General features: G+C 44.7%; 1 protein-coding gene across 1 annotated transcript in view; it reads right to left on the reverse strand.

Annotated features, from left to right (window-relative positions):
- Positions 1 to 5,517: 5,517 nt before the first annotated feature.
- Positions 5,518 to 17,685, reverse strand: part of LOC137562768 (kelch repeat and BTB domain-containing protein 8-like) — a 103,520-nt gene continuing 91,352 nt past the window's right edge. Inside the window, exon 8 of the mRNA XM_068274436.1 lies at positions 5,518 to 7,897. Within this exon, the coding sequence (XP_068130537.1) occupies positions 6,502 to 7,897 (1,396 nt within the window). The 3' untranslated portion in view covers positions 5,518 to 6,501. The remainder of the gene's footprint in view (positions 7,898 to 17,685) is intronic.

A 17,685-nucleotide genomic window follows, 5' to 3' on the forward strand; every position in this document is an offset into this window, starting at 1 on the left:
GCCAAAAGTCCAATGAGCATCTTTAGGCTTTACAGGGGTGCTTACAACTAGGCACCCCCCAAAATGCCAGGACAGTGAACACACCCCACAAATGACCCCATTTTGGAAAGTAGACACTTCAAGGTATTCAGAGAGGAGCATAGTGAGTCCGTGGCAGATTTCATTTTTTTTTGTTGCAAGTTAGAAGAAATGGAAACTTTTTTTTTTCTTTTTTTTGTCAGAAAGTGTCATTTTCCGCTAACTTGTGACAAAAAATAAAATCTTCTATGAACTCACCATGCCTCTCACTGAATACTTTGGGATGTCTTCTTTCCAAAATGGGGTCATTTGGGGGGTATTTGTACTATCCTGGAATTTTAGCCCCTCATGAAACCTGACAGGTGCGCAGAAAAGTCAGAGATGCTTGAAAATGGGAAAATTCACTTTTGGCACCATAGTTTGTAAACGCTATAACTTTTACCCAAACCAATAAATATACACTGAATGGGGTTTTTTTTTTATCAAAAACATGTTTGTCCACATTTTTCGTGCTGCATGTATACAGAAATTTTACTTTATTTGAAGAATGTCAGCACAGAAAGTTAAAAAAATCATTTTTTTGCCAAAATTCATGTCTTTTTTGATGAATATAATAAAAAGTAAAACTCGCAGGAGCAATCAAATAGCATCAAAAGAAAGCTGTATTAGTGACAAGAAAAGGAGGTAAAATTCATTTAGGTGGTAGGTTGTATGACCGAGCATTAAACCGTGAAAGCTGCAGTGGTCTGAATGGATAAAAAGGCTCTGGTCCTTAAGGGGCGAAAAGACTGTGGTCCTGAAGTGGTTAAAAATAAAAAGTGCTACTCTAGATAAAAAACACAAAATTTTGTTAGGCTATTCTTACTGCTTATCACAAAACTTGGATTATGGATTATGCAATTTATTGTGAAGATATTTGATTCTGAAATAATGCTACAGAGTGTGTTTTTCACTATGAATGAGAAAATAAAAGTATTTTTAATAGTAAAAATCAATCTCATTAGCTCAGGAAACTTATATTCCCATTCACCAATTAGTGCTGCATCAGATAGTGCCAGAAATGTGCACAGGAGCAAGCCCAATCCTGCACAGCACTGCTTCTGGACAGGTCAGTAGATCTACTGACCTGTGGCATAGATGAAGTCCCAGAGGACGTATATCTACTGACCCAATGAACTACACAACAGATATCAATCACTTTTTGCCTTATCTTCTATGGTTTAATGTCCCACTTTGCAATGCATTGATTTACTGTAATTATTTTCCCAAAACTGCTATCTTTCAGTAAAGTTCCTCTTTAAAGGGAACCTAAATTGAAAAAAAAAAACAAAAAAAACAAAAGTAGTTTAACTTCTGTGCCCTTGTCATCATTCCCCGACCATCTGGTCAGCTCCAATGTAACATCACACAAACGTTTGGGTAAGCACCATCACTATGATAATTTATACTGTGAGATATAACAATAATATTACCCTATAAGCTACCAGAATGTGCAGAACGGTACAATACAATGTTCAATAGCAACCAGAAAAAGAGAACCTCAAAAATACCGCACCAGAGTGGTATAGGCAAAACTAATCCATCTTTTATTGAAGAATCACATAAAAACAATTAAACCAACAATCAAGGAGGTGGGGCATATCAATGATAAATATATACCAAATAATCAATGTAGCACGGAAAACCTTGGGGGGATACATAAGATGCAACAAGTGACAACAAGTGCAATGTCTGCCCTAAATACAAGTAAACACTATGTATAAGAAACAGGTGATAAAGGGGGTAAAAATAAAGTGCCTCTGTACAGTGAGACAGACCAGACACCGTCACTTTAAATGCTTTATTGCCTCTTGTTGCCATGCAAATATATTATCGCCATGCAAATAAATACATCACATCTGCCGTACATCGATATTTCAAACTTTGATAGATGGTGGTGCTGGGGATGTGGGTGACCAGGGAGAAATGTGCCGTCCATTTCTCCCTACTCACCCACATCTCCAGCACCACCATCTATCAAGGTTTGAAATATCGATGTATGGCAGATGTGATGTATTATTTGCATGGCGATAATAAATTTGCATGGCAACAAGAGGCAATAAAGCATTTAAAGTGACAGTGCCCGGTCTGTCTCACTGTACAGAAATCCTTTCTAAATGTTTTCCGCTCACAATTTTCCGGTTGCACGCCACCCAGCTTGCCCGAGAAGGCCACCATACAGGTGCTACCTTGGAGTGCGATTTATTGAAACTTGCACAAGTGCAGACTGACCCCCTCTTTCCCTCAGAAGATTTACTCTTGAGTGCCGAGTGTTGTCTCATCCTACAGTGTACCTATATAGAAAATAAAGTGCTAGTGCAGGTACTGAATAGGCGCCACAGAAGAGTAGAAGCATGCAAGACTAAGATAAGAATCAAGGTAACAATCGGTGCAGAAGTACCCAGAAGGAGAGTAAGTTAATTGGAGTGAAAAAAATTAGCATTGAAATGATGAGTGTGACGAATCCCTCACAAGGACACCCCCTCCGTGAGGAGTACATTTGAAATCGGCGCCGGTAGACTTGGGCGCAGGATACAGCGGTATATGGCTGATCCTGCTTCTGCACAAGTCCGGGCCGATTTAATTACTATTCCCCCTCCAGGCCGACATGGATAGTGGGGGAATGAAATAATTCAAAATAAAGTAGATTACCTTAATACTGCAACCCAGGTATTTGTTTCAGACCAGGGAGTCTGTGGTACATATAATAAAATTGGCCAATCAGGCCTAAAATCCAGGTCGAGACCCAGTCGTGAATTTTATTTTGGAATGAAATAATTCGGCTTCCAGCGATTGCTGGAGGCCGAATTATTATGTTTTTAAGCAACTTCGGCTCCGTCTTCTGACGCAGCCGACGTTACTCACTGAGCGCTTCAATAGGAATGATTCCCATTGAAGTCTATGGAGGCGCCGGCTGCGCCCAAATCTAGCAGCGCTGAAAAGCACTGCTCCGTCCGTGAGCCCTTACCTCCGCTATCGCGATTCGCAGAGTAGACTGCTTCCGCCGAGTAGACGGCTTCCTCGATGCTCTGAGGAAGCCGTCTACTCGACGAATCGCGATATTGGAGGTAAGGGCCTATGATCAGCTGCAGCTCTGTCCTGTCAGCTGTATGCGCTTCCCTGGGCACACGTATTGTACGGACGTCAGTGAGTTGAGCGCCAGGAGAGCCGAATGACGGCTCTCCCTGCTGCCACAAAACTCCAGGGAGGCATTAAATACTATTCCTCCTCCGAATTGTTGCAACTTGGAGGTGGATGTAATTAGGAGTACGGCAGTCGTGGGAGCCCCGAAATACCGTTACGCGCCCTGCACAGCATTGCTGCTATGGGGCACCTGGTTTCGGGGGCCCAGCGGTGAGTTCCGTGCGCCAAAACCACCTGGTTTTCTTCCCTGGGCTGTGTGCCTCCTGATCATGCTCCAATGGGAGCATTCTGCTCTTGTACAGTATGTAAACATTTCTACTGTGCATGTGCAGAAGGCTCCAGGCAATGGCGTCTTCTGGTCCCCGCAGCCATTTGTTGACCCTCCAAAGATGACCATCAAGAGCTTGTCAGCAAATAAATCAAAGACACGCCTCTTCAAGCATGAGTTCAGCTGTACTGCGCCTGCACAGGTACAGCCAGGCCTGCACAGTAAGCTGGAGCCGCTCAGGCAGCTGGAGGGTCTGCGAGTGGCAGTGAACCAGAGGACCCCAAGGGAGGTCTCGTTAGGATCCCTCTCTTTAGGCAAGTATTGGTTTCTGAACCTGAGCTTCGCCTTGTGGTCTTTTTACCATGAACTCTAAGGCTTGGCAATTTGTTCCAGTCATCTTCAGTGACTTATACACAAATCGCTTAAGCGCACATCCTAATTCATATAAAAGTCCACAAAGACATCAATCAGGAGTTCTCAGATGCCGTTCTCATATGCAATTTCTTGATCTCTTGTGCCACCATCACCATGGACACCCAACAGTAAACAGACTCACCAGATGTATTGGCCACTGCTAGACTGGCCAACCATGCACAAATCCAGGAGCCTCAGTACTTCAGGATCCTGGTACCGCTGCGATGCTGTCCTTTTAGACCACCATCATCCTCCCCATAATCCATGCAATGTACCTCAAAGAAATAGCCTCCATAGCGTAACTCCGTATAAAACTTAAAACTTTAATTATAAAATTGCACTCACATGCTCCAGAATGTATTGCACATATAGAGTTTTACGGGCTCTCCCCCGTTGCCTGGCAGGGCACAGCTTGTGTTGGGTCCTCCAGCTCCCCAGGGGCACGGGGGCTGGACTCATTACCAGGGTTCTTATATCCTTTTACTTGATGCTGATTGGCCGCTTCAGTCCGCTTCCGTTCGTGTCATATGCGTCAGGACGTACGCGTGATCACGTTTCCTTCCATCTTTCAATTGGTCGCGTCCGCACGCACTACATGCGTCATTACGTCCACGTTTGGCCACCATTTTCCGCGTCACCATGTACGCATCATCCATCCGCGTCACATGTGTCACGAGGGAGTGACGAAATCGATCGGGCGGGAGGTTGGACATAGCAGGAAGTGAACGGCCGGTGGAGGCGGTGGTGTCTGCAAGCTGAGTGGAGGGGGAGCTGGAGGACCCAACACAAGCTGTGCCCTGCCAGGCAACGGGGGAGAGCCCATAAAACTCTATATGTGCAATACATTCTGGAGCATAAGAGTGCAATTTTATAATTAAAGTTTTAAGTTTTATACGGAGTTATGCTATGGAGGCTATTTCTTTGAAGTACTTTGCATGGATAATATGGAGGATGATGGTGGTCTAAACGGACAGCATCGCAGCGGTACCAGGATCCTGAAGTACTGAGGCTCCTGGATTTGTGCATGGTTGGCCAGTCTAGCAGTGGCCAATACATCTGGTGAGTCTGTTTACTGTTGGGTGTCCATGGTGATGGTGGCATAAGAGATCAAGAGATTGCATATGAGAACAGCATCTGAGAACTCCTGATTGATATCTTTGTGGACTTTTATATGAATTAGGATGTGCGCTTAAGCGATTTGTGTATAAGTGTTTAGGTCTTGCCGGACCTTGTGGTAGCGCACTCCGTTGGGACTTTTGCAGTTTTAATTTTGTATCAGCTATAGCGCTTTGATATCATTTTATATCTCCAGTGACTTCTATGAAAGTCAAAATGTTAACCCCAGGGATAAGGAAGAAAAGGATCCAAGCGGTGGGTACCATGACGGGTTTTCGATGATCAGCAACACATCTCCAATGTAAATAGGCCAGAAACAGCTCCATACCTCACAGGTGGCCTGTTACATGTCTTATTTCTGTGTAATTCCTGTACTGGGCAACAACAAAGCGTTAGGAATATCTCACAATGCTGTAAAATACTAGTCTCATCTGTAGTGTAGATCAAACAAAACAAATGGTATAACAGGTTATATAACCATAACAACAACAACTTTATTGGTATCAAAAAAGGCACACAAGACAGACAAAGAAACAGCATGGTGGCATAACCTATAAAAGCAACAAGTATCTAAGAGCAAGGCAGCAGTGGCGTCATGGATATAAATTTGTATATATGTTTGGCAAACGTATGCGATTAATGGGTTGGTATCAATTTAGATTCCTGGATGACACGCTGTGTATAGAAAAAAAGCACATTATTTTATTGGTGATTTACTAACAGACATCACAACACGCCATATAAGATTCAGAGACAACCTCCGAAATGTTAGTAAACGTGGCAAGTAGCAGCAACATAGTTAGGCCAGATCCACACTACGCTTGCGTTTGATTGGCGCTTGCTGAGTGCTTTTTTAAAAAAATCGCTCCCATTCACTTTCATTAAAATCACAGCGATTGCTGCGATAACATAAGCAAAAAAAAACGTACGTGATAGTGGTGATTTTTACAGCAATTTTAATGAAAGTGAATTAATTTTTTTTTTTAAAAGCGCTCAGCAAGCGCTAATCAAACGCAAACGCTCACAAAAGCGCTTATAGTGTGGATCCGGCCTTATTGTCCAGGCAAATACGATGGTGATAGGATCCTTCTTAATAACCTGCCTGATGATTGGTTTGGTAAGGACAGACCGTTTGGGACTCTGGCTGGGACAGCAATTGCAGCTGCAATAATATCTTGTCCGACATACAGCTCAACTGAATCTCACCAAACCCATAAGATTATGCGCCGCTCAACGCAGTCATTTCCAGGCCAACCCACAATGCAAGGCACTGCTATCATATAGAATCAAGCATCGTGCCCACTCATAGCGTGTGAAGTCACAGACACAGGCTCTGCCCACCACCCCATGCTTCATCAGGGTCTTTAATGTAATTGGCTTGAGGGAGTTTACTCTAATTTCTGCATTGTCCTTTTAGGCAGCTTCTGTAAAGCTGAATGCAGTACTGATCCCGGCATCCAAATGCTACAAGTATGCACACTAGCCACAATGCTGAACAGATGTCAATCAAAAGCTGACCTGCTGGGAATAAGATGGAACAGTTTTCTCAGAGGCACCTGCAAAGTAGCACAAACAAACCAAGCTGGGAAATCAGGAGAGTGAGATAGTTCTTGGCCACAGTGTGTCCATCTTGAGTCACCCAGTGTCCAATAATTGATATTGTTATCAAGCCAATCCACCTTTGTACCAAAGACATAGATTCTTTCACCCCATCGAGTAACTCCAGCAGATGTGAAATCCTCTAAAAGTTGCGGAACTATCAGGTCCTCACAAACCCGTCCTTTTTCATCCAAGACAAAACTTCTTTCTGTGGGCAAAATCTGACCCACAGATGAATAATCATAGCCACCAATCACAAACACCTTGTTATCCATTGTTACTGCTCCACCATAACGAACACTAATTTTATTTGGAATGAGACTCCACATATCTGATGCAATGTGATAAATTAGCAATCCTTCACTTCTATTATATTGTGTAGTTTCTCCTCCTATGATGTACAATTTGCCTTTTAGTTGTGCAGACAAAAAGCTGCATAATGGGTAAGGTAATTTAGACAACTCAGACCAACAATGTTTGGATAAGTCAAAGCATTCCATTGAGTCCAAAACTCCATCTCTAGTCCGTCCTCCAACCGCATAAAGCTTCTCATCAAAATATAAGAATCCATGCATGTCCCTGGGGCTCATCATGCTTGGAAGCTCTGTCCAGTCATTTGTCATAGAGTCATACACATGGAATGTTTTAGAAATAGAATTATCCAGCATTTCGCCTCCTGTCACATACAAATAGCTTCCTACAGCCACACACTCAGCATATGACACTGACCTCAAAGGCATCAGCCTATTCCACTTATTAGTAGCAGGATCATATGCCTGCATGAAGAAATCATTGTCATCATCATCATCATCATCATCATTATCATCATCATCATCATCATCAAAAAACATCTGATCTCTTTCCTGATAGCCCATGCAAACAATCCAGTTTTCAAACATTCCTTGCCGCAGTCTGAACGGTGTTAATTCCTGTAGATCACATTCTTCCCAACTTCCACCTTTTTCTACTTCTTGTCGTTCATGGGGCAGCATTAACTGTAACCGGATGACTCTACGGAGTTCTACAGGAAGTGGACTGTCTTCGGAACTGTTGGCTTTCCACCAGCTAAGAGCCATGTGATAAACAGAAAGTTCTGAAGATACCATTAGCTGATCTGAGGAAAGAATCTTTATTATTTCTCCTTGTTCGAGATGGAGCAAATCTTCATGGTCAGAGAGGCTAGTGATGTGCCAGCTGATGTATTTCATTGCCATTTCTAGAAGTCTACTGTGATAATGGGTAGAGGCCAGTCTGTAAGTCCAGAAGCAGTTATCATTGTTCAGTCTCTTGATCAGAAACCTGAAATTAAAGTGAGGAGAACATGAAAAGCACCTAACAAGACTTTTGATTGGATTTTAGATTTATTATGGTAGAAAAGTTAAAACAAAGAGATTTGAATGATTGATTTGGGTTACACTATGCCTTGTTCAACTGTAATGAAACAATTGCAGACCAGAATGGAGCTCGGTTAGGGGACTTGAACACCAGTACTCTGCAACCTCACAGGCAAATAAGCCGAGCTCATAATTTGGCACTACAGAACAATTAAAGGATGATTTTGTTAATCACGCCTGATTATCCCGCATGCATAGAGGGGGAGTTATCTCACAGATATTGTATCCTATCCTTACATACAAGCATATGGTGTACATACAACACCACTACTGTGGAATGGATACAACAATGGATGTAGGCTAATGTCCATAAAATAGTTTTTCCCAATAAAGCTGCACTGGTTGATCTCCTGGAAGCAGCAGTAAATGAAAGGGGGTGTTAACAGCAAGTGTTCCATGGTGGACAGGTGTGCTTGGGAGTATAGCCAATAGTGGGGGGACAGAAAAGGTCCAGGATAACACTGTAGTGATACCTAGTAGACAACTTGCACTATGGCGACTAATGGAGGCCACCCCAATTTATTACAAGTCTACGTGCCAATGTTAGTCTCTCGGATGTGCGTATACTTTTCTCACGCTGCCTTTTCATGGGGCCTGATGCCCTAACTTTTAGTAAAGTTCAGCTATATTCCTTTCTTCCCCCAAGCTGCCCTGGCCCCAGGGCTTTTTCTAGTAACAATAGGGCACCAAGCAAAATAAACTCGCCCCCCCCCAATAGACACTGACCAACCAAAAAGTGGCAGAAGAGTCCCTTTGTTGCAGCCAAATTTCCCCCAGGGCCCCTGAGCCGCATGCTGACAGCCCCTCCCACCCCCCCCCCCCAAAAAAAACGTAACTGTGCCCCCCAGGGACCCCTGCAGAGTTTTTAGGAAAGTAACGTCTTACCAGTGCCGGCGGGCACCCTCCCCTCTCATTCTGTGGCTCCATGCACTCCCTAATCTCATCCTTGCAAGGATGCCTCTCCTCCATGACCCAACACAAGTTATAACGCAATACAGAGAAGATGCAGCCATCAGTGGATGAAGACAGGAGTGCAGGAGCCACAGACTGAATGAGGAGTGCGCCCGCTGGGGCAAGGGAAATGCTACACCACTGAAGACTCTGCAGGGGTCCATAGGGAGCAGTTATATTAGTTAGTTATGTTTGTTGAGTTTGGGGGGAGACACCTTGGGGGCCCCCACAGGCTCTGGAGCCCTGGGCAATTGCCCCCTATGCCTCTATACTAGCACCGGCCCTTCCTGGCCCTCAACTCAGAAACACACATACAGAGACTAGCAATCGCCATGTGAAATGTACTAGCAACCGCACTGTGTAATGTTAAATTGTCAATTATAATATGTGTATATCCCACCCCCCTGTGTGTGTTATGTGTACCCAGGGCCGGCCCGCTCATGAGGCGGGGTGAAACTTTTGCCTCAGGCGGCAAATTTCCAGGGGCGGCACCCGCCCGTCCGTGGGTGCGGGGAGCCGGCCCGCCGAGCTGGAGGGGTAGCTGGCAGGACGGGGGTATTGGGCCAGCGGCGGGGAGGGGGGTCGGACCCCCCCCCCTCCCTCGCCTGGGTTCCCCGTCCTCCGCTCCCCTCCAGCCTAAATAGAAGCAGCCGTATGTGTAAGAGGCACGGGCGGGGAGACACTCACCTCCTCCTCGCTCCAGCGTGCGCTCCACTGACATCACTTCCTGCAGGACGCTGCAGGAAGTGACGTCAGTGGAGCGCACGCTGGGAAGAGGTGAGTGTCCTCCCCGCCCGTGCCTCTTACACATACGGCTGCTTCTATTTAGGCTGGAGGGGAGCGGAAGACGGGGGACCCAGGCGAGGGAGCGGGGGGTCCGACCCCCCTCCCCGCCGCTGGCCCAATACCCCCGTCCTGCCAGCTACCCCTCCAGCTCGGCGGCCCCCCAGAGCGCCCCCCCCCCCCCCGAGGGGGGGGGGGGGGAGGGGCGGCGCTGACAATTTTTTTAAAATTTGCCTCAGGCGGCAAAAAGTCTAGGGCCGGCCCTGTGTGTACCTATGTATGCTTTTTATGCCCATGCAGAAAAATTATTCCTTGTACATCACCTTGTACTTGGTGAATAAAATCTATTCTGATTGTATAGGCAGCCTATGGTAATTTTACTAATACTAATGCCAGAGGAGGAGTAGTGTGCCTTATGCACTTGGTGCAACTTGTGGTACCCGGGTAATGCACAAGTTGCTATGGAAGCCCATTACACTATGTACATAAGTAGCCTCTAACACATTACCATAGCAAAGCATGCGTTGCCCAGGTAACGTGGGTTGCGCTAATTGCACAGCGCATACAACTCCTTTGCCGTTAGTAGCAAAAAATGAGGCGTATGCTACCTGTGCACGGAAACTTTACAGAAAGTTAGTCCATGAGGCCGATTATCTTCTACCTCTTTCATTCTCCTCAGGGGTGCTGCTAGGATTCCAGAATATCTGGGGCAACTGTGCAGCATGCACAGTGTGCTGTGGCAAGAAGTGGGTGTGGTGATGCAGTTAATGGACATGTCCAAATATATGTGAAACTTTGAGGGGTGTAACTAGAAATCAATGATTCCCCCAGTAAACATTTGGACAAAACTAGGTGGCAAGTATTCCACAAACAACTCAATCTGGCAACATATTTCTCTAGACCTTATCCTCCCTGGTGTTCAATTTCCCCAGGATTTCTGTGCAAAAAGTGATCAGATTAATTTTCATAACCTTTTTTTTTCCTGTAACATGCCAAAATGTGTCAAGCAAGGGTCTAGTAACGAGTGCAGGAGAGTATTGACATGTATGCACGTCAATACTGTTCACAGAATGTTTTGTATGGACGTGTATAACCGTCAATACGGCTAGGGAGGTTAAAAATATAAACAGGCAGCATATACCTCCAAACACAATCAGGCTGTGTCAGGGGTGCCTCTAGCCATTTTGTCACTCCAGGCGAGAAAGCCTGGGGCGCCTCGCCGCCTCCTCCTCCCCCCCGAATCGGCCACTACTAGAAGGAGGCACAAAAAAGGACAGAAGGAGGCACAGGGGGCCTGAAGGAGGCACACAGGGGGACAGAAGGAGGCACAAAGTGGGGCAGAAGGAGGCACAAAGTGGGGCTGACCGGAGGCACAATGGGGGACAGATTGAGGCACAAGGGGGGACAAAAGGAGGCACAGGAGGAAAGAAGGAGGCACAGGGGGACTGAAGGAGGCACACAGAGGACAAAAGGAGACACAAAGGGGGCAGAAAAAAGCACAAAGGGGGCAGAAGGAGGCACAGGAAGACAGTAGGAGGCACAAAGGGGAACAGAAGGCAGAGGGGAGTGTAAGGAGGCACAGGGAGACAGAAGGAGGCAGAGGGGGACAGACAGAGCCACAGGGAGACAGAAGAAGGCACAAATGGGTACAGATGGAGGCACAGGGGGACAGAGGAAGGTGCAGGGGACAAAGGTGGCACATGGAGAAAGAATAAGGCACAAAGGGAGACAGAAGTAGGCACATGAGGACAGAAGGAGGCAGAGTGGGATTGACAGGGAGGCAGAGGTAGCACAGGGGGCCAAAGAAAGGCACAAGGGGACATATGGAGGCACAGGGGGACAGAAGGAAGCAGAGGTGGCACAGGGGGGCTAAAGGAGGCACATGGAGACAGAAGGAGGCACAAAGGGAGACAGAAGGACAAACAGGGGGTCAGACATGGCACAAAGGACTGAAGGAGGCACAAAATGGACAGAAGGAGGCACAAGGGGGGGGGGGGGGGCGGGGGGAATGATGTACAAGGCACAGAGGGACACAGTGGCAGCTGTCTGCAACGTACGCTAAGCAGATGCAGAAGCAAGTAATAGAACGCCCATGGGGCATGGCTTCATCCAGAGGGCGTGGCTTAATCTAGCAACATGGCACCCCCAGAACCAATGGCACTCCAAGCAATGGCCTGTACTGCCTATGCCTAGAGGCTTCCCTGGGCAGTGTAACTCTAAACAAAAATTAGGTTGCGCCCCTCCCAAATATAAGAAGGCAAAAGGTCTCTTAAACATTATTAGGCCCTATATGCCCACTAAATATACCAGTGCCTCATCCCTGGCAGTCAGTGGTGAGGCACCAGTATGAAAGGAAACACCATACTCACTCTTCCACCTTGCTCGGGTCTTCAAACATCCTGCTCACCCAGAGTGCACTGAGACACTAGAGAGATGAGGCACTGCACACATCTCTCCTCATCAGTCTGTCAGTCAGCCCCGACACACAGACGGATGGTGGCCTGAAGCAGGTCTACAGTAGTCAGTCTTACAGCAGCATCAAGGCATAACTGCTAGGGAAGTCAGGGCACAAGCCCCGAATCTCCAGAGCCAACTATGCCACTGACTCTCCATGTAATCTGTGTGTTTTTCCCTGTTTAAAGGTTCACTTCTGCTTTTCTCTGTCCCTCAATCATTCGGCCCTGTTCTGACACTTTCCCATCTTCAGTTTGAACTCTCTCTTCCTTCTTTCTCAACCCTCCCTACTTTGCTTTCTCTCTCTTTTTTATTTTGATTTCTCTACCCCTCTGCTCTATTCTCTCTACCACCCTCCCCCCACCAATTTTCTCTTGCTCCTCCCACTCTGACTCTGCAACAACCCCCATCTCTGCCACTTTGCTTTTGTTTGCCCCCTCTCTGCTACTTTGCTCTCATGCTCCCCTTTCTGTCCATTTGCTCTTACTCCCCCCCCCCCCCCCCACCAGTTTCCTGTTTCAAACTCCCCTGCTACTTTGCTCTCGCTCACATTCTGCACTGATTTAGTCTCCTTGTGCCACCAGTGAACTTCAGTTGCCACAGCTTTTTTTCTCATTTAAAGTAATCCTGTAAGGGAAAAAATGCCCATGGGGGGTACTTACCTTGGCGCTCCAGTGCAGGCACAGTACAAATTTCCCCTTGGGCTTTGGCTGAAATAGCCTAGACTGATAGGGCCTGCTTTACTGCGCCTGCACAGGGAGCGTGGATTGGTAAATATTGCTGCACTCTGAAGACGCTAGTGTCTGCACTTGTTGGCAGATTTTTGGGGGCTGACAGAACTGGATCCCCAAGGATGAAGAGGATGGGGGAAGTCTCATTAGGATCCAGAGGCTTCCCCCTCCCGAGCTAAGTAACCCATAGGGGCACTTGCTTCCTTACAGAGTCTCTAATTGCAAGCTGATTGTAATTTGCATCACATTTGCATGCAAGTAGGAAAATTAAGATCTCACTGATCATCTCTTGCCACTGTTCTCTACTATAGCTTTCCCAAAGCAGAGAATTTGAGTTTAGGGCTAGTGGGATACACAGTGATGCCATAGTCCATAATGCAAAGTTACAGCTGCACAGCAAAGGGTACATTGTTTGGGTACAGGATATGGGTTGTGCAGAGCATATTAGGCATCTATGTTCAGCTATATGGAAGGCGTATGAGAGGAAACCAGGCGGGAGACTTGGGCACAGGATCCAGCCGGTATATGGCTGATCCTGCTGCTGCACAAGTTCCCAGCCTTGTTAAATACTATTCCCCCTCCAGGCCGCCATGGATGGTGGGGAATTAAATAATTTGTCTTCCAGCTATTACTGGATGCCGAATTATTGTGTTTTAAAAGTAACTTCAGCTCAGTCTTCTGACGGCGCCGAAGTTACTTCTTGTGTGCCGCTATAGCCATAATTCCTATTACGGCCTATGATGGCGCCGGCTGCGCCCAAATCTCCTGCCCTGGATTCACTGTGTTCAATATGGAAGTGCCCTACTCAAGCACAAGAACTAATAGCTGGTGCTCAGCTATACAATATTTGGCAAGGCTCGCTTTTAATTTTTCTCCTGCTGGTGCTCCTCTGACATCAATAAATTGTGTGTGTGTGTGTGTGTGTTGGGGGGGGGGGGGGGGGAGGCGGTGGCTGTAGGAGATGAAGGCCGCCACAATAGTGAAGTAGGAAGGAGAACAGGGAGAGCAGTGTGCACAGCGACACTGAGCTGTACTACTGTCTCCTTCCCTGTGCCACTCCACATAGCTGGAGGGGTGGGGGGAGTAGTCACAATAGCCACACTTATTATGGTGGGCACACAGCTCTACTTCCAGAGTAGTCTCTGGTCTCTGAATCACAATAACGCTTTTAGATCATTGAAAAATACCCCAAGGGATGATTGAGAGGAAATAGGTCAGCATAGATTAGTGACATTTAAAGGGGGGAGTATTACATATTAGTGTACTAATAACAATGGGACACTTAAGTCTGTGATGTACAAAGTATCTGAGGGAAGTCATGTGATAGATTTTGTGGAAGATAAATTTCAAAGAGGCGGTGGTGATAATTATCCAATGCTGGCGCATTAATTTCGTTTTTGCTGTTTTTTTTTTTGGGGGGGGGGGGGGGGGGTTGAGGATTATTACCAAGAGATCCCGAGAAAGGGTTGTATAAAAAATTATATGGTGGTGACAGAAAGTTTATAACATTAGCTTTCTAGGTAAAAAAAAAAAAAAAAAAAGAAAGTAAAGAAAACCTGCTTGTTCTTCTTCACAATGGAATTCAGGTAAAATCGTGTCTACAACGGTAACATTTTCATGTAGTTTGTTACATTTGGTTTGGGATTGGAGGGGAGGCTCTGGTCCAGTATATCAGTGAGGTTACTCTATGGCTAAGAGGATGATGGGAAGAAGGTCCAGCTTAGTAAGATGTGTTGGATGTAGAGCAGAGGCTGAGGCCAGTAAAGTAGGCAGATGGAATAGAAGGGCTAGTATGTTGGATGTATGAATGGTTTTCACCTCCGATAACAGTTATGTATTTCATGGTTTATGCCCATAGAATCTATAATTGAGGTCATGTCCAAAAGAACTGAGTCAAGTCCGTTTCCTCTAAAGAACATTTAAGAGCTTTAACTTGACATTCCCTGCAGAATTCATCTATTCATGTATTCTCATATTTGTTTAGACTGACCAAAGCTATATCTATGCATGCTTCCCTGGTGATACAGTATCCGCAAATGTAGCCCATTTTTCTATCATCTTTATGGTAAAGTGACAAAAGCAGGAAAAAAAAAACACAACAACTTATAATATAATGAATTGTATGTGCAGTACAAAGAATAGAACATTACTCGAAAAGAGTCACACACATATATATATATATATTATATATATATATATATATATATATATATATATATCATTGCATCATTCTTTTATTTTATATAACATTGCATCATTCTGTCATATTTACGGTTTACAAACCACACTATTTTAACTAGTTACTGCACTGCGTGTAGTATATCTATGCCCTGACAGACTTCATCTGAAGTCCCAGGGATGTAGATAATAATCTCACATCATGATCGCTGCTGTGTGTGCTCCTGCGCGCATTCTCGTTGCTGCCCGTTAGTACACAGATCAGTGATCAGGAACACAGTTCCCATTCATCTAAGTGCATTTGATCAATAATCACCGAGATCAATAAAAAAGCCTGTAGTCATTGCTAAAAAAGTTAAAGGAAAACATACAAACATTACCTCCACCTGTGTAACACAGTTTACACAGGAGGAATAAACTGGGGAAGGAGGAGAGACAACTAGTGGCCAAATAGTAAATTACACCCTTACACATTAAATTCATTAAAACTCCCCATTAAAATTAACACCTTACCTCTCCCACTCTTCCATAGTTGCCCCCACCAAAAATTGTATATATATATAAGACAAATAGTTACATCATGATCTTTTTGCAAGTAATTTATTTCCAAATAAAATATTGTTGCCATACATTGTACTAAGGACAAAATTATTATTGTTATTGATTTATAAAGCGCCAACATATTCCGTGGCGCTGTACAAAGTAAAAACAAACATGGGGTACATAATACAGACAATGGTGTACACTAATATACAAGATACATAATTAGTGACAAAATACAAAAAAAAGTATACAGCATACAGAATACAAAATACAGAAGTGGTAATGACAGTGATAAAAGTAACATGATGAATAAAATGTATAATGATCTCCAAGACACAAAATGGGGAGAGAGCCCTGCCCTTGCGAGCTTACAATCTATAAGGAATATTACAATTTAAAAATTGTAATAACTGGGACAAATGTGCAAATACATTGTGTGTTTTATTCACAGTAGCATGTTTTATTTTAAAACTATTTTAAAACTATGATGGCCGAAAACTGAGAAATAATGATTTTTTTTAATTTTTTCTCTTTCTCGTTAAAATGCATTAAGAATACAATAATTCTTAGCAAATTGTACCACCCAAAGAAAACCTAATTGGTGGTGGCAAAAAACACAAGATATAGATACAAGTCTCATCTGTAATGTACATAAAAACTAAAAAAAATAAAAAATTGTAGAACGTGCTTTGTGCCCAAAATAACAACTTTATTGGTATTAAAAAAAAAAAAAAGCTACACAAGAAAGACACATAAACCAGCATAGTGACAAAACTCATAAAACCAACATGTACCTAAAGGCAAGGCATCAGTGGCATCAATGACAGGGCTGTGGAGTCGGTACAAAAATCCACCGACTCCGACTCCTCAGTTTAGGATTCCACCGACTCCTCGACTCCGACTCCTCTAATTTGCATATTATAATCTTGTTGATTGAAAGTATGCAACATGAAAATCGTCTCTTAACTGCCAACGCTTAGGAATTTTAAAAGACAACTGAAGTGAGAAGGATATAGAGACTGCTATATTTATTCCCTTTAGTCATAGACTAAAACTAGTCCTTGGTAAGAGTACTTGTAAAAGGTAAAGACCGGAACAAAGAACATCTATCAGGCCCTAGGCAATGTAACTGTGGGTACATGTAAGAGTGATGTGCAGGTACTCTGCAGGGGAATGCGGAGATTCTTCCTCTATTACACATTCTTCATGCACAATCTGAACATGGATCAGGCCCTAGGCAATGTAAGTGTGGGTACATGTAAGAATGATGTGCAGGTACTCTGCAGGGGAATGCGGAGATTCTTCCTCTATTACACATTCTTCATGCACAATCTGAACATGGATCAGGCCCTAGGCAATGTAAGTGTGGGTACATGTAAGAATGATGTGCAGGTACTCTGCAGGGGAATAAGGAGATACTTCCTCTATTACACATTCTTCATGCACAATCTGAACCAGGTTTATGGGTGATAGACAACACCTCTGTGTTCAATGTGCACAACGTTCTGAGTGGATTCCCTGCAGCTCTGTGGGACGTGCATATGTATGTGTAACAAAGTAAACCTGAGACAGATGAAATTAAAGTTTTATACATACCTGTGGCTTCCTCCAGCCCTCTTCAGGCTAATCAGTCCCTCGCTGTCCTCCTCTGCCACCCGGATCTTCTGCTATTAGTCCAGGCACTTGAGTCAGTCTGGCGTGGTGTGCATGAACTCACTCCGCCGCGAGCGTACTACATCTGCGCAGCACTATTGCGCAGGTGCAGAACACTCCTGGTTGTGGAAGCGGCATGCAGCCATACAGCACTGACTGGCTGAATTACCAGGACTCATAGCAGAAGATCCAGGTGGTGGAGGTGGACAGCGAGGGACTGATTAGCCTGAAGGGGGCTGGAAGAAGCCCCAGGTATGTATAAAACGTTTCTTTTCATCCTTCTCAGGTACCATTTAATTTGTAGTCACCAAACTAAATTTTAACAACATATTAAATTATTTGATTTCATGAGCAAAGAGAGTGCGTACATTTGCATACGCAGAATTAATTCTATCTCATT

This window comes from Hyperolius riggenbachi, chromosome 3 (genome assembly GCF_040937935.1).
Source record: "Hyperolius riggenbachi isolate aHypRig1 chromosome 3, aHypRig1.pri, whole genome shotgun sequence".
Lineage (NCBI taxonomy): Eukaryota > Metazoa > Chordata > Amphibia > Anura > Hyperoliidae > Hyperolius > Hyperolius riggenbachi.